General features: G+C 44.2%; 1 protein-coding gene across 2 annotated transcripts; it reads right to left on the reverse strand.

The window, feature by feature from the left end:
- Positions 1 to 667: 667 nt before the first annotated feature.
- Positions 668 to 23,833, reverse strand: smoc2 (SPARC related modular calcium binding 2). Of its 2 annotated transcripts, none has more exons than XM_030107338.1 (13): positions 23,398 to 23,833; positions 16,826 to 16,988; positions 14,610 to 14,716; positions 14,270 to 14,369; positions 13,403 to 13,438; positions 11,165 to 11,212; positions 9,326 to 9,400; positions 7,480 to 7,666; positions 6,510 to 6,592; positions 2,151 to 2,250; positions 1,500 to 1,747; positions 1,315 to 1,352; positions 668 to 1,230 (listed from the first exon to the last, which is right to left on the reverse strand). In XM_030107338.1, the coding sequence occupies exons 1-13, from the start codon at positions 23,470 to 23,472 to the stop codon at positions 1,207 to 1,209; spliced, it is 1,284 nt and encodes a 427-aa protein (XP_029963198.1). In that variant the 5' UTR covers positions 23,473 to 23,833; the 3' UTR covers positions 668 to 1,206. The 2 variants fall into 2 exon arrangements, with proteins under 2 accessions (XP_029963198.1, XP_029963197.1); XM_030107337.1 differs by having other exon boundaries at positions 13,394 to 13,438; positions 23,398 to 23,831.
- Between the last annotated feature and the right edge of the window lie 433 nt (positions 23,834 to 24,266).

A 24,266-nucleotide genomic window follows, 5' to 3' on the forward strand; every position in this document is an offset into this window, starting at 1 on the left:
TAAGCCTGGGTGAGCAGGTCAGTGGGAGGTCAGTCGCTCAGACCTATAGAGGACTTTATGTGTGAAAAGCCACGGCTCACCACTTAGTAGCCCCAACATAATCAGGCAGGAACAATGTACAGTAGTGTAATATGTCAAGGCCAGTTTGAGCTCAATGCTGCTCCCAACAAAGAATCTATTCAAAACTCTCTGACTGTTAAAGTTTACATGCGCCGTGTAGACGTAAGTATACCTTATGCAAATACACATGTTCACGCACAGGCACTGCCCGATATAATGCTCTTTTTAATGTGCAGTCATACGAAGCACAGCTGAGATTAGCCCGTTCGTCTGTCTTCAGCCTGTGTGGGGAAATCGCCGATGAAAACAGAAATGAATAGCATTCGTTTTTCCAATTCTGAAATGTCGCCTTTGGGGAATTGGCAAACGGTCTGAAAAAAGGATGATACATGACCTTTGCTATGTATGACTAATACTTGGCTCCTAAAGACCATGTCAACAAGGTGTTTTATTGAAGACACAGCAAGAAAACACAAAATGGTAAAGACATTACAAGATTTATATAACGAGAGGAAAAACAGAACACTAATTGGATTAGAGCGAAACGGCAATTTGCAGACATATTTAAGCTTCTTTGACATACGGGGCACATCCAAGGAGCCAAATGTATAAAAGAGATCTTTATTTCTAATAAACATGAATATATGAAGACATGTAGGACGTTTTTATGACAAATCTTAAAAAAAAAGAAAGAAAAAAGAAAAAGAAAAAGAAAGAAAACATTCTCACAAACTGCTTTAGAAAGCACAGGAAAAGGGATTTAACAGGTCAGTACATGAGTCACGGTATGGTCATTGTTACTGTGTTGCAAACTAAATACGCTGCAGTATTAACAACATGGGAGCAAAAGGGGCACAAAATTAAACGTCAGACACGAAAACTTGTACAACTTTGAAAAGTACACTTTTTTAGACACACAAAGGGCACATACATTGTATGTGTTAAATATCTTTTGTTTGTCAGAACATAAAAAGCTAACTACATCATTCACAGATTCAGCAGTCTGTTTAAATACCTTATTTCTACAAAGTGAATTTACATTTTTTTTTCTTTTAAAGTACAAAGTGCAAATACTATGGTTTCCGTTATTGCCGATTGGTGAGGGCACATTCTCCACGAGAAAGGGGGAAATCTCAGATGTTGATCTTAGCCTTGCTTCTTCGAGGGATTCTGGGGAGAGGACATTCTCACTTCATATCTTGTTTCTTTGTACACCTTTTAGAAGATTGTGTATTTGTACTTCAGTCAACTTACTAGTTTACTGGGAGGTAAACCCTCGCCTGGTTTGGCCCCTGGAAGACAAAATGAAGTAAAAAAATTAAAATGACTTAAAGGGACCATTTTTAGTAGCATTAACATTTATTCCTATTTCCAACACCCCCCCCCCCACCATTATTTTATTTTTTTTGCAGATGTCTCGGGTGTGTTGTTTGGCTCACCTTCTTCCTTGGTCACGCCGAGGCATCCCATCAGCTCCTGCAGGGACAGCGCCTTGTCATTGCTGATGTCGCAGTACTCCACAAACTTCTTAACGCACTTCTTCGGCTTCGATTTCTTGCGCAGGAAGCGTTTGAAAGGCTTGATCTCCTTCTTTCCGATGTCCCCGCTGGAGTTTTTGTCCAGCTGACTGAAATACCAGTGGACCACCCTCTCCTCCAGGGTGTGACTGGGGTCAGGCTCAGCCATCCTAAATGACAGATGTCAACATGTGAATTTTAACTTGAATCTGAATCTTTTCTAAAAACTAATCACTTGATTTGGTGACTAAACATAACAAAACTTCAACTTTAAGTTTAAACAGGTGAATTTCATCAGCACACAGATTGTCTATTTCCCACACAGTAAAGCAAATTCAGCCCTCAAAGAAGATAACGTCTTAAAACACATAGGCTGTTTAGCAAAACTTTAGTTTAAGCCAAAAAAAAAAAAAAATCTAACAACTGCAATTAAAAGCCACAAACATTTGATAACATTGTACAACATTTTCAACATTTTTTCATTTCTTCCTTACTGAAGAATATTGATAAGAGCATATCAGTGTGATTATGCATAACATATCAGATGAACTTCTTTCTTTCCAAATGTCATACCTTCCTGCGGATGCTGGATCTGTGACAGCGTGCACCATGTCTGTCGACAGAGCGTCGAGTACGCTCGTCAGGAACTCTGTTTTCTTTGCCCCAGGACAGCCTGGAAAATAAACCACAGATACCTGGATGAGTGCGTGAAAGTGTGAATTAACCAGTTCATATAGAAATAAATAAGTGTGCGTGTCACTGAACAAAAGAAAAAAAAAAAATCCTGCAGTCAAAAGCATTGCAACAATGTGGAATTCTGCCGTCATAGGTGGGCTAATAAATGTTTGGGGGAGGGACGTTGTGTACCAGGCAGGGTGAACAGCATATAAAAGCGACGGAGAAGAAAATGCACTCGAGACTCCCACAGTTGTCTTTAACTTGCTCTCATAAAGTGTTAGACCTCCCCTCATCTGGAGAAGGAAGAGGGTACCTGACAATCATCCTGGAGGCCCCTGAGTGGCTTTGACAGCTGCAGACACTGAGGATGTTGTGGAACATTGTACGTACGAACAATTGGGCATACGCAACACCTGAGAGTCATCCAAAGCATCAATGAGACCAAATCCAGTCCTGACAGACCCATCGTTAGTTAGCATGTCGTGTGATTTAAAGGTATGCATCATGACACAACCGCAAACCTATGCGGCAGGATTTCTGTACGGGACGACTGACAGGGCGACGTCATCAGCCGTAAACCTATAGAGCAAAATCTATCATTAACAGTCCTCCCGAAGCCAACGGTGAGGCGTTATTATATGCAGAATGACGGGAAAAAATAAAATGACGGACAACGGCGGTGCTGCGGCGCTGATGACAGTAATTATCTGTTAAGCCGTACAGTTTTAGGAGTCTAGAGGCCAACGCTTCCCTTGGGAGAGCTGAAGGCTACGGAGGCCTGAGAGATTCCAGTCCGGGTTCCTGTCTGCTTTCTCACAGTCCGGCTTCCCTGTGCTGCTGTTGTGCCTCTGGTGGAAAAGAAATTCTCCGCAGTTTGCTGCTCTTTTTATGGCCCAGGCCTGCGGGGCCAGATTCTCCCGAGCTGGAGATAATAGCATGCTTTGCACCTCTGTAACAGGTGGCGACCAGCGTCGGCGTAAACACCCAGCCTCTGCTCCACCTTTTCGCGAGTCTGCAGCGAGCCAAGTTTGAAACAACTCACATGTCCAAACTGTTCCACAGTCTTCTTTACATGCTGAACAGACTTGCACTTAAGTTTTAGGAGGCCTTCCTTGGCCTGATCCTAGTAAAATATCTGACCCATCTGTTAATAGCCAAACTGGTACCTTGCCCAGCCCTGTGTGGTAAATTAGTCTAGACAGTTGCACAATTGCACCCTCAGAAGGAAAAGTGTTTTTATCTGGCTGGTGAGTGAGGAGAGATTTGTAGGATGCAGGAGAGGCTTAGTGTTTTTCATGGAGAGCATTTGTGCTGCGTCCGTAAGGCAACAGGAATCGTAATGTGTCTACGGTCCCGATGCCATCAGGTAAGGCTCCAGTCCCTTCCTCTTGGCAGAGAGGGTTTGTGCCGGGGGGGGCGGGACAGATCTGGTTCTGTCTGTCTGGACACTGTTTAGCTGAGGGGCAGGATGCAAACGCGCCTGCTGTCATTCAAAGGAAATTGGGTCTGGCTACTTTCCGTTCAGTTCAAGGCTGCAGGAGTAAATGGTTGCTGTCCTCTTCCACAATAATTACAATTACGTAATTCCACAGTCTGACAGATGCGGATGAAATCAAGCTCAGAAAGCCCTAAAAGAATTCACTTTTCCTCATTGAAAAGTGAAGAGCCTTCCAACTTTTCACAGGTCCCCACATATTTGCAGCCTTTCAAAAATTGGCCAAGAAAGTGTGTGTTTACATGTGTATGCCTGTGTGTTACTGTCAATAAGAAGCAGTGTTTTTCTATGGAGCCACATGGGGCAGAGCCCTGTCAGCACTCACAGCCACAGCTCCCAATGCCTGCCCCGATGCTATTCCATGATCCCAGTCTGGGGAGAAGGCTAACCAAACACTCAGCTTTCCTTCCCTGCCCCTTTCAGGCCAAGCTGCTCCTTTCTCGCATCTCGCCCATAAACCTCTCAACACCAGCGCTTCAGCAGCAAATGGGCTGCAGCAACGTGAAGGCAACGCTTATAATTATGCCTGGTTCATACAGTGACAGGCTTTGCACTCATTGACGCAGTTGCTCATAAAGAAAACAAGATGCTCCTTTTTTTTCTGGTCACTACTTCCAGACACCTTTTAGAATAGGAGCTTGATGATAAAGAGTTTGTTATTTTTTGGGCAGGCTTAGACTGAAAGACTCATGTGTGCACCTTCATGATCGCACGGCTCAATGCCCATATTGTTTTTTTCTTCAGCCGCAATATGTTTAGCAGGTGCTCAGTTAAACTCAAGATGGTTTTCATTGAATAGCTGTGGCTGTTTCCCACCTCACACTTTGCGCTGACACTTACAAACTGCAATAATCTGTCTGTAATACAGCAATGATGCACACCAGTGCCACTGGAAAGCGCGCGCATGCAACACATAGCGGTCTAAGAGCATTATGTGTCAATCGGTCTGTTTTATATAAAAAGAAACAGAACGCTGCTCTGCGTGCCGAATGCAGCACCTGCGAGTGGCGAGCACCGCTCTGCCCTGGCACGGCGTTACATAAACAGTTGCGAATGAGACGGGAACAGTGGTCGCTCTGTTCACGTCCTGCTGGATTATTAACATGTTTACCAAACCACAAAAAAAAAAAAAAGAAAAAAAAGAAAAAAAAATTGCCAAGTGCTGTTCAGCTTTAGACTGTGATTTGATTGTAGGCAGGCGCTTCCTGACATTTGTCTTATGACATGGATAAGCTACGCGATTAAAAGAAAAGCTTTGCATTTTATTTTTTTGTCTGTACAATTTTTATTTGTTCTCAGAAGCTAGTGATTCCCAACATTTTTTTTCCACGAGGAACCCCCAGATAGCCTCGAGGAAAGACTGTCTCATATCTCTGTTTTGCCATAAACATTACAGTGAAGCCAAACGCCGGCCAACACGCCCAATCTCATGGACAAGGCGAGTAGCTTCAAAGCAGAAACAATGAGCAGTTTCCTGGGTCAGGTTCAGAACCTAAAAAACACATAATTACGGTTTTCTTGAGATTTGCAGATCTAATTTTGACAGTCTTGGAGCAGACGAAGCCTTTTGACACGGGACTGACAGGTGGGATGATTCTCAAAGAGCTGAAAAACTGACATTTTCTGTGTGGTGAATTCGTGAGATAAAAGATCTTAATAGTGCCTTCCAAAACTGATTCATGGAGATTTCTGGTGGCCATAGAGAGAATAACACACTGACATTTGGTAGAACTGTTCTGTGAAATGTTTTTCACCCATCTGACGATCCCAACAACCCCTTCTGTTATAAATAATGCTTTGGCTATATTGTGATACTGTTCCATTTCTGGTATTTTGAATTTTGTATCTGCCTGCAGTAAAAATGGAATTTTATATTCCACAATTTCTCAGAATTCCCATTCACCCATATATTCTAGTCCTATCAACTAACAGAAAGAAGAAAAATACAGCAGAGCTTTCTGGTGAAATTCAGGGCTTTTTCACAGTCCATTCAGACACTTTCAACAGAATGTCACGTATTTGTCTAAATGAACCATCAGGAACACACAGTAATATTGAAGAATGTCAAAACATTTCAAGTTCGAAGTTATTTCACACAAAGGGGCAGAAGCTCTCACTTATTTTTTTGAGACATCTACAGTACTGACATTAAAATGAACTCATGTGTCCCAGTCATCAGAGGGTTAAAGTAATAAAGAAGTTCATATAATTTTGTGAACCTCTTTGATGTGAACACACTCTATCCAAACATTAAGCTCAGAAATCTCACAAGTTGGTGAGAAAATACCCACCTCTCATTGACAAACACAGTCCCACCTGTTATTAAATCCACCAAGTCAACCCACTGCTGATCTTCTGCTCTTAGTTTGGTTATCTGCACTGTTATCAGTCTTAGTATCACTACCTGTCTCTGGCATCCTATTATCCATTATCTCCACCCTGCCTCCCCGCTGTGCTTTCATCCCGCTGTCCTCCATCTCCCACGTCAAGAGAAGATTAATCATCAACCGTTGTGCCGTGGCCTCCTGGCTTATTGACCACTGAAGGGTAGTATCTGGCAATCCTCAACTCTTTATCACGCATTTCCCTGACCATCAGCGCTAATGATGTCGACACACACAAACACTCATGCATTGCACACTCTGTTATCGCAGCCTTGGAGGTGCAGCGCCAGCCGAAGGCCGACGGCTGAAGCACTTCACCGTGTGGTCCGAACAAAGAGGAAAAACAGAGACTGAGTCCAGTCTTCAGAGACCTACCTTGAAGATGTCTGCTCCTATAGTGGTCTTTGGGTTTAGTTGGGTGGGCCCTGGCATTGCCGTCACATTTTGGCTGCTCATATCTGTGACAGAAAATACCCCAAGTAAGAATTAAAATAATAGTTTGCTCAAGGTGAAGTGGGTAAAAGCGGTTGTTTACGCCAGTAAAATGATTATAATTGTAAATTTCAAGAGGAATCCCATGTTTTCCAATTGTGCTTCATAGCTAAATCTCAGGGATTCAAATAATTGTTTTGTGGCAAACCAGGGGCTATGAAACCCATCCAAAAAGAAGGGGAAGGATTTGGGGCTGGTATGAGGATCGACATGGGGAGGCAGAGTGAGAAAGAGAGAGATAGAAGAAGAAAGGCAGACAGGGAGCGTGGGACACAAGGAAGCTTTCACGGCCGCCCTCGGAGAGACAGCACAGCCCCCAATTGCTGCTGTGCGACTCCGGGCCAAAAGCTGGCCTGAGACAAGGAAGAAAATCCATGCTTCCATATGTGTGCTAATGTGCAGTCTGGCACTCTGCCTGGAGCCTTGTTAATCTGATACCCAGCCATGCTGCTTACTGAGAGAGTACCAGTGCCCCGCTCTGCCAGCCTGCCTGACCTCCGACCTGCCACTCTCCCCACCACTGAGTCACTCTGTGCCATAACCAATGGAGATGTTTATCAGCATTCTTATTTATTTTTTTTAAAGCATTAAAACATCAGTATGGTTACATTCCTACAGAAGTCCACACTTGTGGGAGATTGTGCCCAGTGTTGATCAAGGGGCAACTACTAAATAGCAGAAGCAGGGTCTTTCAGTTGAGTAAGTTTGTGTTGCAACATCGTCGTCTGTCACAGAGAACCGAGCAATAAATTCCAAGAACATTTCTGAGTTTGTTTGAATAAATCTAGTAAGATATGAAGCCTTCAATCAGGTAGCGATTGTAAGCTGAAGGACTACATGTGATCTTTCCTACCTGGTGGAGGTCCCTGGTATCGGACGCCCGGTATCTACCAACACACACCAACAATATCCAGTGGAGGGGTGGCACTGGACTGGCTTGTAGAGCCCGCCCTGGGCACAATCTGGGACAAATACGGCGTCGTTTTTGTGCTGTCTCGCCTCTTCCTGGGCAGACTGCTGCTCCTGGTCACAAGATGAAGCTGGAAAACAGAGTCAGAGGTCATACAGTGATTGGTAAAGGCGTCAGTGGATTGGTCTCGAGACAGAAGAACAAGGAGTTAAAAAAAAATCTGCATTGACTTAGGTGGTCTAGGGAAGCTGTGGGGAACAGAAGGACGTTTTTTTAAGTTGGATTTGAAGTTGATACATAGTCGAGTTCATGCAACATGCTGAACATTAGATTTTTTCTTAAACAAAAGTGAAGGACATTTTTCTGCTGTCTCATAGAACACGACCACTGATTCAAACCAACCCCAGAAGAGGGAGGAGGAGAGAGACAAAAAAAGGGTGGAGTTCGAGTGCTTTGAGCACTTGTGTGTGTATGGCTTGCTGTATCACCCCCCCCCCCCCCCCCCCCCCCCCCCCCCCACCCCCCACCCCCCGTGGCACTGTTCATGGACATTAACAGGCTAATGACTGAGTATAGCTCCCTATGCCCCAAGTTAAGTAAATATTTGGACACTTGACTGCTCTCTGAGGATGTGTGTGACATGGAGAGAAACAGACAAGACAAAGGCAGGACACTGGTCATTTTTCGTGTTGAAACACACACACACACACACACACACACACAAACACACACTCTGGAACACTACTGTGGAATACTGTAGATGAGTAGGGATCTTTGTTTTCTGCATAGGCCTTTTGTTCTTTTATTCATACATGCAGAAACTGCGATGGAAGAGAGATTTCAGATTCTGCAGAGCCTCAGCAGGATCTAATCAGACTTTTTTTCCGATGCTTTCTTCGGTAGATATCTGAGCATTGAACTGCTGAATGGAAGCAGAGCTCCTCTGGCCTTGAGCTCTTTCATCACCACCAGCCTCTCTCTCTCTCTCTCTCTCTCTCTCTCTCTCTCTCTCTCTCTCTCTCTCTCTCTCTCTCTCTCTCTCTCTCTCTCTCTCTCTCCCTCTCTCTCTCTCCTCAGCACTCCCCTCAAGGCTCGGAAGCTTTTGCTAGATTATGGATATCCCTCTTCTTTGTTTATTTTCATTACAGATCTTTACCCACACAAAAGAGGTTGAATGAAATGCCTCCCCGATTTCTCAACCGACTCTCTTCGCTCCACTTCCTCCGTATGGGCCCTCTTTGTTGGGGCAGCTTTGTTTCCCCACCCCAATACCTCAAAGGGAGCATGGTAATCAAAACCATCAATGTTGCATTTCTCGGGCTTTTTATTGGTAGTAAATTATGATAATAAGATTCACACAAAAATGAACACATGCACAGAGGGTTGCCGTCTGTCTGCGCTCCTAAAAATAGAATAGTTTCAGACTGAAAAACAGCAAAGTCTCCCAAGGATCAAAGAGGTAGCTGGTATAGCAAATCAACATGCACGCATGGAAAAAAAAAGAGCAACTCAGAGCAGCCAGATCAATAAGAGATACTTGGCTTGTGCCATGTGCAGATAATTACAGTTAGGTTGCAATGCGAAGAACCACCAAGAGGCAGATCCTCAAAGCCTGACGCACTCCAACACCAAGATGTATTGGTTTCACAACCCACCATCTGTCCTTAAAAGACAGGAACAGCCTCAAACCATGATTGCTCACACAAGTAGGAAAAAAAACACAGTGCGTGCTTTCAGTTGAGGTTTTGCAAACACCCGATCGGCCATCATTAAGCTCTTTGAAACTCACATGGCGCTCTGGTTCTATTGTTCTGTCGGCTGCGGACCTGCTCCGTCCACAGAGTGGGGTACTGGGAAATGATATCTGAAAGAAATCACGGAGAGACGGCTTTATTGGCTTCAATCGAAAACACACTTGTACATCATCTGAGCCAAACCTCGTGTTTCCAAAACTCACAGTCTGTAAAACGCACATCAAGGTTATCATAACTCATGCTGCTGAAACGGATACGGGCAATAAATTGCCAGTGGCAGCTGAGACCAGAGATAAAATGTTTGAATGGAAGAGTAGTTAAGTCACAACACGTCACAAGTAGCCTCATTAATCAATTAGCACTCTATCATACATTCCTAAGAGAAAACTGTCTAACAAAAATACTGAAATACAACTGTATGTTCCATTGACTGTGAAAAAAGTCTTGGTTTTCCATTTGGAAATCAATGATTTAATGACTCCCATATACTTCTTCTTCCATTACACAATGTCTGTGTATTTACTGCTTCCTTCTAATTGTCACTTGAAGCCTCAGGGACTCAAGTTAACCGAAAACAGTAGCAGAGTTTCATTCAACAAGAGACCTTTCCTTTCTCTTTTTGGTAACTTTGGCGTTGTTTTTCTTTTTCTTTTTTTTTTTTGTTGTTGTTTCATTCAAATTAATAAATAACAATAACAACAAAAAACTGTTTGAATGGATTTCCTAAGCATCGAGGTAGGTGCTACTATGCTTTTCTTCTTTTCTAAAAAAAAAAAAAAAAAAAAAAAGTCTTCTGCTGTCAATCTTTAACTTGGAATCCAGTTGGAAATTTATCCAAATTAGGGAACTTTTTATGCTGGAAATGGAAATTGTCAGTCTGGTCAGCTTAAAGCTTTGTAACAGATTTTGTTCCATACAAATGTCACATTGGTGTGTTTATTCACACTTGAGAGCCTTGAAATATACTTTAATTACAATCTGGAATTGCAATTTTCCTTTTCCAAGTATTTTGAGTGTCTTCAAGGGCTAAGCTGAGGCTGTCGGGTTCAATGCTAAATTAGGAGTTGTATTTATTTTCTATGGGGCTGTTATCATTATTTTTAAATGAGACTTATACCAGAGCCCAGCGTGAACTGGCCAGAGCCCTGATATGTGAAAATAACAGGATGTCACACGTGACTGAGTTGTCATCCAAAAATGAAACATGAGTGCATGGAAAGTTTTCCTTTTTGTTGTTTAAAAGGAAGTTTTGCAGAGACAAAATTGAGACAGAAGATGACGAGAAAAAGGGAGATTTTTCAGATAATGTTCATCGTGGCACTAACTCTGAAAGCTTGCGATGTTGACCTGAGTCACTCCATGCTGTCACTAGAGTGATGTGAATCAGATTATCTGCTTTAAAACAGAGGTCACAACGCAAAAGCATCACAACTGGGAAGATAATTCTTATGAAGAATCAAGGGAACACATGAAAGGTCCAGGTCTTATTTGAATAAAAGGGATTTTGTGTTTTATGTGCTGTTCCAACAAATACCGTATCAACAAATCTAAGCCCCATATGAGCCAAATCAGCAGGTTTGCTCCACTACTATTCACAGCCTGAACATGGCCTCAGCATTCCTTCAATGTTTACATCCAACGTTGCTCATCTTATCATTATAAAAACTGTTTTACAATCACATTTTCCCCGGTGACTTTTTTATTGAGGCACGGTGCTGTAACTGCCTCGTACGCAGACTCCTTTCTTCCCTTTTAAGGACGTTTTGAGACTTTGCTTTCGAGTCAGCCTGTCTCGGTAAACACAGCGTGCACTATCAAACATTTTGTAACTTCTGAAGAGGAAGAAAAAAAAAAAAAAAAGCCAAAACTCTCACCTTCTTCGTCTGCGGGAGGGTGCGGATCCACCACTAGGCCGGTCTCATCTGCATTTAGAATGGAGAATATTTGCAAGGAGACTACAATTACGAGAGTAAGCTAATTTAGAAAAAACACTCCATTGTGTGAGATTTGCACGTTGCCCGGTCAAGAAGGGTGGAGAACAAATTAGAGCAAAAGGAGGATGTTCAGTTTCTGGAAACAACAGTGAGGTGACATACAGCAGGAGAAAGGAGGAGGAAAACTGTAAATATAGTGGTCACTTAATCCTGTGGCTTCATGTAAGGCAACAAAGAACAACAATATAGTAGCGAGAACAGATGGAGGTCAGTTGTAGTAAATGAGGAGCTGTCCCCGATGCCCATCTTCATCCTTTCATTCCCTGCATTTAGGTTCTGAGAATGTTGGAGAGAAATCAGGCGGTCAAAAAGAGTTGTATTCATGTCTGAGATTAATCATTTAACAGCAGGAGGATCCAGTATGTTTGTTTGGTGTCTGTTTGACTTGATTTGCAGCAGGAGGGAGACAGAATTGAAGGTTTTGAACCGCTTTGGGTGTAAAACCACCACTGGAGGTGTGGTTCACCCCAGGTTGGGTCAATCCTCCTGCTCATTGTGAAGGTTTGTTCATTTGTGTGTTGGGTATGTGAGTCTCTAATGAACGGTCCCATAAACAGGGATTGAACTGAAAACTCATTTTTTCTGTAACAATGAATTTCCATTACAAATGCTAAAGTTTACATTTACAGCAAATTTCCTATGCCAGCCATTCATCTTCCCAAGCACAGTTAGTACATAAAAATACCCACAGTCAGTGTGACTGAGTGACTGAAGCAGACATGTTATTACTCAGCTCACTTCCAAGACGGAAAGGCCATTTGAAGAAGCGTATTTATGATTTGGATTTATGATAAACCACTAATGATCTATCTTTACTTTGTGGCCTTTTACATGACTGTAACACCTCTTTTAGCATCTGCCAGGAAACCCCCGTGCTATTTGTGGTCATACAGCATTAGTTTTACTGCTGTTTGTCAGTCATCAGTCGCACATGACTCCAGCATGTGAATGAATTTGTCAAAGCAAGATGCAAAAAAAAAAAAAAAACATTCAATGCACAGCATTTGGAGCTCTAACTCCACCAATATTCTGATAATAAAAGTGTAGCATTGACCGCAGGGAAATACTTAGGTACTGATGAGATTCTGCTGAATCAAAATATTGATGCAATCACCGCTATTTTCAGAGCTGGCACACCACAAACTTTCAGTTTATGCTGCTTTTCACCGCCCTGTTTATTCAACCAGTTCAGATTCAACCACAACCCGGCCCTCCACCCCCTTTCCATCCTCTTTCCCTCTCCCACCGTCCCTCCTCCTCTCTTAGATTTTGCATTCCCACTTGATCTATGTGTAATGACTTGGCGGGGCTCAGGCAGACACTATACCGAAGACTGTTTACAGAGAGGAGGAGAGGCGCAGACGTAAATGTCACACTGACGGGAATAACTCATGTGACAAACACAAGCGCTGATTCACACACACTTTCTCTTCTGCAAATGTATGCACACACAAACACGGGAAAATCTGAAACAACCCAAATTGGACTCATCGTGAGAGTTAAGATCACATCCATTGAAAAAAAAAAAAAAAGTGTTGTGAAAAGATGAGAGAAAGTTTCTAAAGTTGTCAGAGAAATTTAGTGGTTCAATATCTGGAAGAGAAGAGAAGATTGATTAAAACAATATGTAAGAGCTTTGAAGACTGATGGATTAAATACGAAGATTTCCTTGAATCTTGCAGCAATGTGGCTGAAAAAGAACTGAGGAGAAGAAGAAAAAAGAAGAAGAGGAATTCAAGATAAAAAATAAGTCAGTTCTTCCATTCTGGTCCTTCCTGGCTCTTTGGCTACCTGGTAAAATCAACAGGCCATTATTGGTAATAAAAGTTTACCACACACTCTCTCCTTCAACTTCAACTTGTTTCTGATAAAAACAAAAACACTGCTTTCATATCACGCCTTTAGGCTCCTTGTGCGCTCTTGAATTGACTAAATATTAGAAAGGCAAGTCTTAACAGGTTACTCGCCGAGCACAGATGCAGGCAAATACACACACGCACATACACACATGCACACACACGAGCAAGATGCACAATCACAGAAGCCAACATGCATTTATCAGGATATAATGGGCGTCTGAGAGCTCATTTTCTCGAGTCAAAGTCTCACCTGCTTTACCTGGCTCTCTGGTAGTTGCTCTCTCCTGCTTTGACCCTGGAAAGCAACACATTCACTGTTAAAGCTACCACGCTCCTGGGTTCTTCTGCAATAGCAGAAAAAAAGGTTTAGAATCATTAGCATAGTAGCGTTTTGTCTCTAGGTGTTTTACAAAACAAACGATTAAAACTAACAATTAAACTTAAGACTTTTTTTTTAAATGTTAATTTGCTTCTAATTACATCAGTCACTTACAAACTGCATGTTAATTTTAGGTAATTACCATCACATTTCCATTTATTTACTATCACATATATAAATCTCTGATGCACAGCAGTGATTAGATTACAGATGGTAGCTGCAGTATAAATAGTAGTTGTGCTCCGGAGCAGGAATTCTATTGACACAGCAGCAGCCTCTGAGGCAGCCCCACAGAGATGCACTGGGAGACATGTGGCACTGGTTATTTGATTGTTTGGAAAACACTATTCTCCAAGAACACACGCATTCCTTACAGTTAAACTTTGTTGCTCAACTCTGCAGTGCTGATTTTCTCCTCGGCGTATTTACACCGCAGCCCTTGTGCCTTGAGCAACGCTCAGTCCTCGGGTGGCCCTCAGAGCCTGCGGCCATCTGTCCATGCACTGACCACTCTCCCACAGGACCGAGGACTGCCCCCCACCAAAAAGCACCAAATGCTGCAATTTACTGTGCAGATTTCAATTTATCATCATTGCTTCATGAAATTACAGAGAGCGAATATCTTCGTCCAAGCACGTTACAAAATGAGACGCCTTTTCTACAGTAGGGACCTGCAAACACAATATGCTTAACTGCAGAGTATTGCAAGTTGCCTGTTTTAGGATGGGTTGCTGGCGCTTCACACACCTTGGCATCGGGGTTTTTTATTGGCCACAGCTGAGCCGCTGATGGGTCGGCCATTGGGGGTGACACACCAGCAGTATCCAGTGTAGCTGTGACACTGAACCTGCGAAACAGAGCGTAAACACTGAATCGGGACAAGCTGAACCAGCAATGTTGCATTTGTAACTAAAAACTAAAACAACAGTGTCAAAAATTGTTTTCAATTACGATTGTGCATAAGAAAAGCGAAATTCTTGCTAAATATTTACTGTCGTTTTGAAAGAGTTATAAGCTGCGGCTTCTTTTGTTGAGTTCTCTGCCTCAAAGTCAAACCAAGTATATTTTCTGCTGGGAGTGTTGTTACCTCGCTGTACGTGCCATCAGGGTTGCATACAGGCACAAAAACCTGCGGGAAGAGCTTCTTGGCCTGCTGCTCTGTGTACTTCTTCTCTGCTACACATCTGGATGTATCTGAGGAAGCACCACAAATCACCAGAAATCACTAGACATCACAGAGATCCGTAACTCAAGCCGCAGCTCAAGTATTTTCTTATGGCTGCACAACTACCAAACCAACCTACTTAAAAAGTCAGAAGGAGATGTGGAATCTCGCAAATGATGAGGGATGATGAAAGAAAAACGCAGAGAGAGAGAGAGAGAGACGAGGAGGAAATGATTCAAGACGGAAGCGGTGGATACTTGTGCGGCTGGGATAAAAACCAACACCCCAGTCTCCTATTAGGTGCAGGCCAGGCAGGCCTGCAGAGCGCCTGGTGGTAAAGCCATTACCGAGCGGGGTGACTCGTGCTGCTCCTGTAGAACATTCCAGTCACCAACGAAAAGGGCTGATGCACGAGGAAAACCTGACCCTTCCTTAATGTCTCAGTCTGTTACTCTCCTCCTAAACCGCAACTGTCTATGAGGCTCAGCCCGTGCTGTTGCCCCCTTCAGAGTGCTTGTTGACATAAGTGTGGGTCATCAACTTTTCACCTGTGCGCATCTCAAGTGTTTTCACATCTCCGAGTCAAATCCGCAGCTCATCTTCATTCCGCAGCTCCTTCACTTCACCTGGCCAACAGTGCCAGCTGTGCAAACTCTCAGCGACTGCCGGGATTTTGACGGTAACTCGGCGTGACACTTCAGCTGCCGCTCAGCGCTCGTCTGGCGGGCAGGTTCAAATCACATTAACACAATGACTCATGTGGAGCTTAAAAAACGCTCACCACTATGGTCACCAGGCCGCATGTCGCTGGCATGGCTCACAAAAAGACTCTCCGTTAGATACACGCGGGGGAATTTGCACTGGTTTCCCTCAGTCTGGTGTGTGTGTGTCAGTGACAGTGGGGATGAGACGGGGGCAAGACGCTGGATGTTCCGGATAGAGGAAAACAGTGAGCTGAGGAGCTCTAAAGTTAGCAGCAGTGGAAAAACCCCAAACCATCGTCTTTCTCCAGGGGGCTCCGACCGAAAAGCTGACTGGAAAAAATGACAGGACACTTGAATCATCTGAGCACGGTGATAGAAAACAAATGTGGTGCCACTCTCGCCATCCTTAAACACAATCCCATCTCTGTGCTTCTAAGGGCCAGTGCAGCGCTCTGCTTTATTTCGGCCACTGACTTTGGTTGCTGCCGCTGTGTCTTTCACTTCGCCCGTCCAGAAGCAGAGGGGGGTCCGAACTCTTATAGACTCCATGTTATTGACGCTTACAATACGACTTTCATGGACTCTCGTCCCTTTCAGCTTCCTGGTTGGAATCCTCTATTCTGCGTCCCGGGCGCTGTCCACGCCACATCCAGATGTCCGCTTAGAGACGCTGCCATGGAAACCCAGCACGGGCATAAAATCGCGGAATGCTTTTCCATCATACGAAACTTCTTTTTTAAGCAAACCTTTATGCTCACATTCCCTGCATTACTGGTCTAATGTTGTAATGTGGTAAGAATGGGGCATTGTCCCCAGTCTGTAGAGCGATGAACTAGGAGTATAGAGTTAGTGAGCGGGGCGGGGGTGAGAGGGTTCGGGGCAGAAGCATTGGGGTGTACGGGCTCTTCCTTCCAACATCAGCAAACAATGAAGGAGTTTGTGAGATGTCTGACCTCCCTGGCTCTCCTCTTTTTTTCCTTTTCATCCTTGGTCCTCTGTTCATAGTGTATGTAGGGCTTCACATCTAGTATCATGAAAATGAGACCATTAATTCTTGTCAGGCAATTTGTTTCAGAGGTCCTTGTTGCTGCATATTAACATGGCTCCTACGTGCTGCAGCCATCTAACAATAAAGAAGAAGTTGTTGGTCCCACGAAGTTGTGAAGCATTTCCGATGAAAGAAACACACCAACTCCACTGAAACTGAATTTGCTGATACTCCCTAAAACAGGCAAATGGCGTGAAATAATAAAAGCTGCCAGGACGGGGTGAACCCCCTCTGCACCCGCTCCCACTATGTCAACCCCACTTGCCTGCCCAGCACTCAAAGAATCAATTATGTCGAAATGAATTTAACCCACAAGCTTCTACTGTGACCCCCCTCTGCGCATTTGAGAGCATCAGGCGGCGATGAAGCGTGACTCATGACCTGACCTTTGCATGGCCCTCGGATGACCTCCAGCTGGGGGTCGCGGCACTTGGCTCGCAGGAACTCGCAGCGAGACGTGAAGGTCCTGCCGTCTGAGGCGCACAGGGGCTTGCGAGGAGCTCCGCTGCATTCCATGTTGCACTCTTTATCCTGATCCACCCGCAGGAACTGCGAAAAAAAAAAAAAAAAAAAGTGTAGAGAGCCGGCGATAAGCGGGGACAACATTTGCTAAATGAGCCATTTCTGGGAATCACTGAGGTCTGCACCAAAACATTTTAATCTCCACAACAACAGGTGTGGTTCCTATAGGATTTATGAAGGGAAGGCACTGGGACTGCTGCGGGGGCAGCAGCATGTCATGACCACAGTCAGTCTGACACAGGTGCAGAGCACAAGGACCGTATTTCAGTGTTAATCAGAAGGTAATCATCATTAGCTTGAAACAACACTTGAAAACAATACACAGAACCAAAATAGGAAGCAGTATCATGACAGGCCTGCGAGGGTGAAGCCGTACTCTGTCTCTGTCTAAACAGCAGCAGGAGACTTGACTGACACTTCCTCTTTTCTTTGTCTGCCAACACCTGCACAGGTATTCACCTGGAATCGCTGCTGAGGATGTTTTACTGAGCCATGAAAAGAGAAACAAGGACAGAGACTCCTGGCTGAATGCATGGGATCACCTGTGTCAATGCCACCATTGTATCTGCCACCGTGGTATGAAACCCCCTTCGCCTTGGCCACACAATGGGCAGCGGCGGCGGCGTGGAGGGGGGGGGGGGGGGTGGCAACAAGCTGTGTCTGCTACAATGAATGAGAGACTGAATAAACTAGATGTCAGGGAGCTTTGTGCTGCTTACAGTCAGATCGTTTTCATAAAGATTGCGTGATTCATTCACGTTTTTGGAAGAGAAAAAAACCCCTCTGCTGATGCAGGTGCTGCTTTCAGTTGGTCATATCCAAGAATAAATATCTCTCTACTCTTTTTGTCTACTCCCATAATGGACATGTTTGCATTTATGAAACACCGCCGTTTCTCTTTCAGTTCTGATCTTTGTCTTTGTGGAATGTTTATTCAGTTTTCAAAAGGTTGCATGAACATCCACACACACTTTCTCTTTTCTGCAATCTATCTGCACTTGGTACAAACGGCCATATCAAAGCATTCACTTTAGGGTCTTTGGTGAGCGATCAAACGAAACGACTCTTTGAGATACAGACCCAGAAAAAAAAAAATCCAGAATGAAGGCGGGATAATCACCAATAAGAAAAATTTGTTGTGTCTGACATCTTACAAATGAAGTGAGAGATGAGGCTTGCTGGCAGCACCCAGCCCCCTGCGTTCAGGCAAGCAGGGCTGCAGGGCTACATGCACCTGGAAGAGGGTTGGCAGAGAAGGGAGAGTTGCCCTGGGCCAGTAGAGGAGATCCAGCCCCCTCTGTCAAGCCCTGCTTATAAATCTTCCTGTGGGTAGATCAGAGAGGGGAGGCCCGTTCAAACACATCGGAAGAGAAGCCGCAAAGTGAAAGGTAGGAAGGATGATTGAGTCTTTTCTGGACCCAATGAATTAAACACACACACACACACAATTCAATACAAGTACATCTTCATTAACTTTTACAAATTGCTTTCTGTTATAAAAGGTGACCGACACAGTGTCTGGGGCAGCATTAGAAGACGATAAATCTACGACTAGGAGAGTTTGATTAGGATACTTTGCAAGAGTATAAATAAAACCAGGCTGCAAAGAATCAGTCTATGTTCTGTACATACATTGTTTGCAATTATAAGGCCAGGTGAAAACCAGGAGGTTATTTTATTATTTCGAAGTGTGGGGCAGGCCTCTGGGGGGCGCTGAAAGCTTCAGGGTGTGGGTTCAAGGGGATGCCTTTTCTCTAAGAAACTACAATTAAAAAGAAAAAAAATATTAAGTTGAAACTACTGAATATTTTACGAAAACATAGACTTTTTGAATTTAACATAAATGCTATAAATATGAATTTAGACTTCAAACTAAGCTTTACTGCAAAAGCATAGGTTTAACATACATACGACAGACACAGACTATACATAAAGTCTTTAGAGAAAGCCTCTAACTCGCACCAGGAGAGTTATGACTTTATTCCCTGTGGATATATAGCAATCAACAAAATTATCTTATATGAAAAATGCCATATTGAGACATATTAAGACATAAAATGAAACCCCAAGGAATCTATGCTACACATGTATCAATTTTTTTAGCAATTGATGAAAAACTACTTGAAAACATGGCAGTAATTCATGTTATTGGGAATTGTGCATGCAAAATTGGAAACCTATGAACACATTTTAGAGGTTATTCCTGTTCTGTGTACCACAACAGAATACCTGGTGTTCAGTTGTGTTAAGTTGTTTAAGCTAAAGTGACCAATATAAAAGACTGGTTATTTATTTTACTTAGATTGACTCAATAGAAAAGGCAGTTCAATCTATCAAGAGAGATGTTTACTTAATAGCTACAGGCTATGTACTCTCATCATTCATGACTGAATGGTGAGGAAATTGTTCCTTTGAAATATCAAAGAAGAAATACCAACAAATATGAAACCAGTGAAAAGACCTCAGTCTCTCTAATGGTATGGTTGAACCTTTTAACCTACAGCCTACAACAAGAGGAGAACATTTTTCACATCCCTTTTTTGGGGATTCCACAAGTTAGTTCTTTGCATTTGATATTTCACCTGTGTATCAGTAGAATTTCTTTATTTACTCAAATGGTTCCAAACAAATGCCACACCGGTCCGCTTCAAAAATCAGTTCGCCAACTACTGTTAAAAGGCACACAAAAGGAAATAAGGAAAAACATGCAGCAATAATAGTTCATCGATACTTCTCTTTCTCTGATTCAAGGGTCAAAATGAATGTTCTTTTCTTTTGAAGTGGCTGCAGAAACAGATTGCTTAATTGCATTCTTGTATTTAACTACGGTTGTTTTAATGGAACCTCCTACCCTCCCCTGCCTTTTGTCTTCACACACCAGTTTGGCAGGACTTTTGCAGACATCAGGACTTCCCATGATCCGCTTTTACTCTCACTTTTTCACACAAGGATGTTAGAATGATCATTCCTGGGTGTATACAGACGTGTTTGTTGGCGACCTGCTAGCAGTCACTACGACTCGTGCTGGTTGGGCCAGTGCTCAGGCTGAACCAGCAGTATCAGCACCAGTCTTTGCCAAAAAAGAGATTGACAACCCAAACAGAGTCATTCAGTGTTCCCAGCATCCTGCTAGATGTCCGCTATAAAGCGCACAGCGGAGCGCCAAGTCCCTGCGAGGTCACGGTTGAGCTCCAAAAAAGCAGCATGGACAAACACAGTTGGCCATGAAATCAACCACCCATGAAATCAACCACCCAGATTCACTATCAAACATCCAAGTATTCATCTCAGAGTCACAGTTGGCCACATCGAAAGAGGAGTGCAAATAAGATGTGAAAGCAAGTGAGAGGAAGAATCTCCAGAGACTAATGGTGTGTCGAGGACCTCCTCCTCCTCCTGTGCACACCTAATGGTAGCTGCCGTCTGCTGCCGATCTCCGTGTTCGGCCGGTGGTGATGGATGGCTGAGGTTGAGGCCGAGCCCTGACACTCCCCTGATGTCTCATTCCAGCCTCTCTAAGTCAGCGCCACCATCATGCACAGCGGCATATAGTGGGGAATGATGGATGGCTTCCACCGTGATTTATCATAAAAGGAGACTCATACAAGACAGAACACATATTGTGACTCAAATCCATTTATTGCACAAATCCGTCTCTTGTCTACTTCCAGGCAGCTGGCTCTCACTTTCTCTGTTTGTCTTTTCTCTTGATTTTGCTCTATTTCCTTTCAAGCTTTCTTCCTTTTTTTTTTTTCTTTGTGGGATTTCTCTTGGAAGATGTTTTTTGCATCTGCTCAAATAATAATGCAAGAGGTTGGCGAAAGAACAAGAGGCGGCGAGAAAGGGCGAGACGGGCGGAGTGTAAAGGAAATTTTTTTTTTTTTTTTTTTCGAGAGCAACCAGCATACAAATCAAATCCTATTACCTCCCCCAGGCTCTGCAGCATTGTGGGACTGAATGGAGTATGAAGGAGGCGAGCTTCCAGCAGAGAGCACATTGTAGACTGATAAGGGCCTTCTGGGCTGGGAGGCCCCTGCTTCCAGCACCCCGAGGGGCCCCTCACACCACAGCCTCGCAGGGTCAATGGGGGCCCCAGCTGAGAGCCGTAGCAAACGTGTTAAATGGCCTTGGCGGGAGTTTTCCTGTGCAGATGCGACGATGCAAAGGGGATCATTAGTTTCCAGGGTGGTGGAGAGGGAAGAAAGTGTCAGCCGTTAACCAGTCTACTAACTCAATCAAAGGAAAAGGCATTTTATTGTAGTGAAATTTGCTCAAAGAGGTGCAGTGGAAAGGCACATGGGATCATGTAATAAAGACTCCTCTGGGCAGGTGCACAATTTTATGAAAACCCAGCAGGCGATGGAGCCCATATGTCAGAGTAAAATTTATACATACGGATTTGAAAAAAGAGGCAGCAAATGGTCTATGTGCCCTCAACTTTTCACACACTATTTCATACTTACATAAACCATGGAAAAGTCTGCCTCATGAATAACCTGGGCAAGTGTCCCATATATTTAACTGCCTGTCCAACCTCAAATATGCACAAAATATCACATGGATGCATTTTCTTGAAACCAACAATGAACTCTCCTGTGTCACTCCAACAATAAGCCATTAATCACTCACAAAAGGAAGTCCAGCGCTCCATGTGCTATTGCAATACAGACGGCCTAATAAACCACAGAGGGGAGGTATGACACACACTAATTCACCACAGAACACGCAGTGAAGTGAAGAAATTTTAATTCCTGAAATCTCCTTACACACAGCTCCACCTGATTCACCTTTCTTGTAACTGCTCGCTGAATGTTACCGCTCATGACACCCATAAAGAAAGACTCATTACACACCGTATCTGTACACTTGGTGTGCGTATCTGTGTGCATCAATGCAGGGGATCATCTGCTCAGTGTAACGCTTCCTCCCACATTCCACAACTCCATAGTGCCGTCAGGGAGAAAAGATCCCCGACCCTTCACCTGCAGGTTAACAACTCATGGCCATTTGTTTCCAATTGGATACTAAGGCATCTTTGCCTCACCCATAAATAATGGTGGTGGGGGAGTCAAGGCCTCAGTATACTCCCCCGTCGCCGCCACGGCGTTCCTACGCCGACAACCCTACGCCGCTACTGAACATATCTTGCTCCTGCGTCAAGGGAACGCCCTCCTCTGCCAAGCCGCGAGCAGTCACAACAACAATGCGGCTTCCGTAGCTCCGGCTTTACCTAGACATAGATCTATAGACAAAGATTTCTAGACGTACGTATCTAGACACGCGTGCATTTACCGAACATATATCTGTATATATGACATATCTGGTGACACCGGGCTGTGGTGGAGGAGAGGCTGAGCAGACCGTGATGAAATATTGGTGAAACTAATGAGCTTTTGGACGATTAAAGCCGTTTTCGGAGCGGCTATACACGTAGCCCCGTCTGCTAACAGTGCTAACACTGCTAACAGTATAGGGATGTGCGTCGCTCAATTTTGGATCTCAATTTCTCCCGAAGCACTGTTCGGATCAGAAAAGTTTTCCGGGTGAGTTCTACTTTATTCTATAAACAACGCGAAAGCGGACCAATCACAGCCCTCGACGTTCACGTCACCACGCGTCGAAACGACGCGAAGTCACAAATTTCGGGAGGCGCACGTCAAGCCCCGACGTAGCCCGACGTAGCCCGTCGTAGGGCTACGACGTCTACGTCGTAGGAACGACGTAGCGGCGACGGGGAAGTATACTGAGGCCTTCAGCCGTCACATCAACCTCTAAATCAAGGGGGAAGCCTCTGACAGTGCACATTCCGCTCTCTATTAATCCTCCTCTAGCACTGTACTTGATCATGGACATGGAATTCTTCTCCAGATTCACATCACTCACATCCATTCTGATATAAAATCGTCTACACGCTGCAGACCTGAGGCTATAAATAATGCTCTCTTTGCTTTGAGTGAGCAGACCTGATGACACTTGCAGCTTAGTCTCTGTAGGGCCTCAGGAACAACACAGGACGGAGAGGGAGATGAACCGCGGAGCTGGCAGTGTAGATGAGGCACTAAAAACAAACCACAGAGGTGCCGCTAACAGATCAGTCATCTCCTCACAGGCAAGCCAGCAGCACTGACACACTGTGCAGAGACCCTGAGACAAACGCTTCCCACAGAAAACAGGGAATACTGACAGTTTCAACAAAACTGCTCACTCTGTGGGGAAGAAAGCAGGTATGATGGATTGCAAACATCTATCTGAGTATAAATTATTTGAAGGAAAGTGATTTCTTTTTTAATATCTGCTGTTGAAATTGAATCTGACAGATTGCGATCATCCTGTAAAGACACGCGGGACGCACAAAGCATTTCATTCACAATCCAAGGCACCTTGTAGGGACGCGATAGTGCAAGAGACAATCTGGAAGTTGTGCGGCTCTTCATACCGTGAGTGCGGAGAACTTTTGAGCGCGTCCGGCGCACAGCAGACAGAGGACGATCAGCAGCGGACAGACGCGCATCCTGGACGCAGCGTGGCAATAAACTCCCCAGATTACGCACGGTCCAAAATTCACTCCGCGTCACCTGGAATTCACCTAAACACAATACCTGTCCCTGGAGGGGGGAAAGGGTTCAAAGTGGGTAAAAAAAAAAAAAAAAAATCCACACTAATCCGCGCGAAAATATGAGCGTTGGAGAGCGGGGGTTGCCGGTTTATTTCTCTTCGTTTCCTTGGTTTCGTCTGCCAAATCGTTTGTGTAGACACTCTCCTTATTTCTGGCAGTGCGATGAACCCCCCCGTGTCCCTGACCTTTTCCCCTCCCTCGGTGTCTCTTCCCTTACTCCCTCTCTGCAGTTCGACTCCTATTCTCCACACCCCTTTCCTCCACACTTGTGCGCTCGGTCCCTTATCGGATCCCCAGCCGGTGAGCAGGCAGGTAGGTGTAGGTGTAGGACTGGAGTGACTCCGACTGACGGAACGCCTCAAGCATTCATCTCTTTCACCTCTTTTACTCCAAAATCACACCATAAAAACCCGCTGTAAATAAGTTCATTTGGCATACAGAAGAGGCGATCTGAAATGATAATGTCTAGTGAAGGCGCGCGCATACACACACACGCACGCAGTCTAATTATCTTATAATGACTTTCATCAAGAAATTGTGTAAGTCTACAGAGCCCACGCAAATTACTTTGCAGGAGTATCTAAAAACAATCCATCAGTGAAAGTTGATATGAGTCATTGGTTCAATTTTTCAAGAGAAATCTGCACATTTATCAGAGCAGAAACATTAAATACATACAATCACTGTTA

The sequence above is a fragment of the Salarias fasciatus genome, chromosome 13 (genome assembly GCF_902148845.1).
Source record: "Salarias fasciatus chromosome 13, fSalaFa1.1, whole genome shotgun sequence".
Classification (NCBI taxonomy): Eukaryota; Metazoa; Chordata; class Actinopteri; order Blenniiformes; family Blenniidae; genus Salarias; species Salarias fasciatus.

What these genes read in the sequence shown, in the direction of transcription:
- smoc2 (XM_030107337.1), bottom strand. Translation starts at nt 23,472, where the DNA reads ATGCGCGTCTGTCCGCTGCTGATCGTCCTCTGTCTGCTGTGCGCCGGA. An exon ending in CAATAGAACCAGAGCGCCAT is followed by an intron (nt 7,667 to 9,325) that starts GTGAGTTTCAAA and finishes TCTGTTTTCCAG; the next exon opens with CTTCATCTTGTGACCAGGAG. An exon ending in GTTTACCTCCCAGTAAACTA is followed by an intron (nt 1,231 to 1,314) that starts GTAAGTTGACTG and finishes TCCTCTCCCCAG; the next exon opens with AATCCCTCGAAGAAGCAAGG.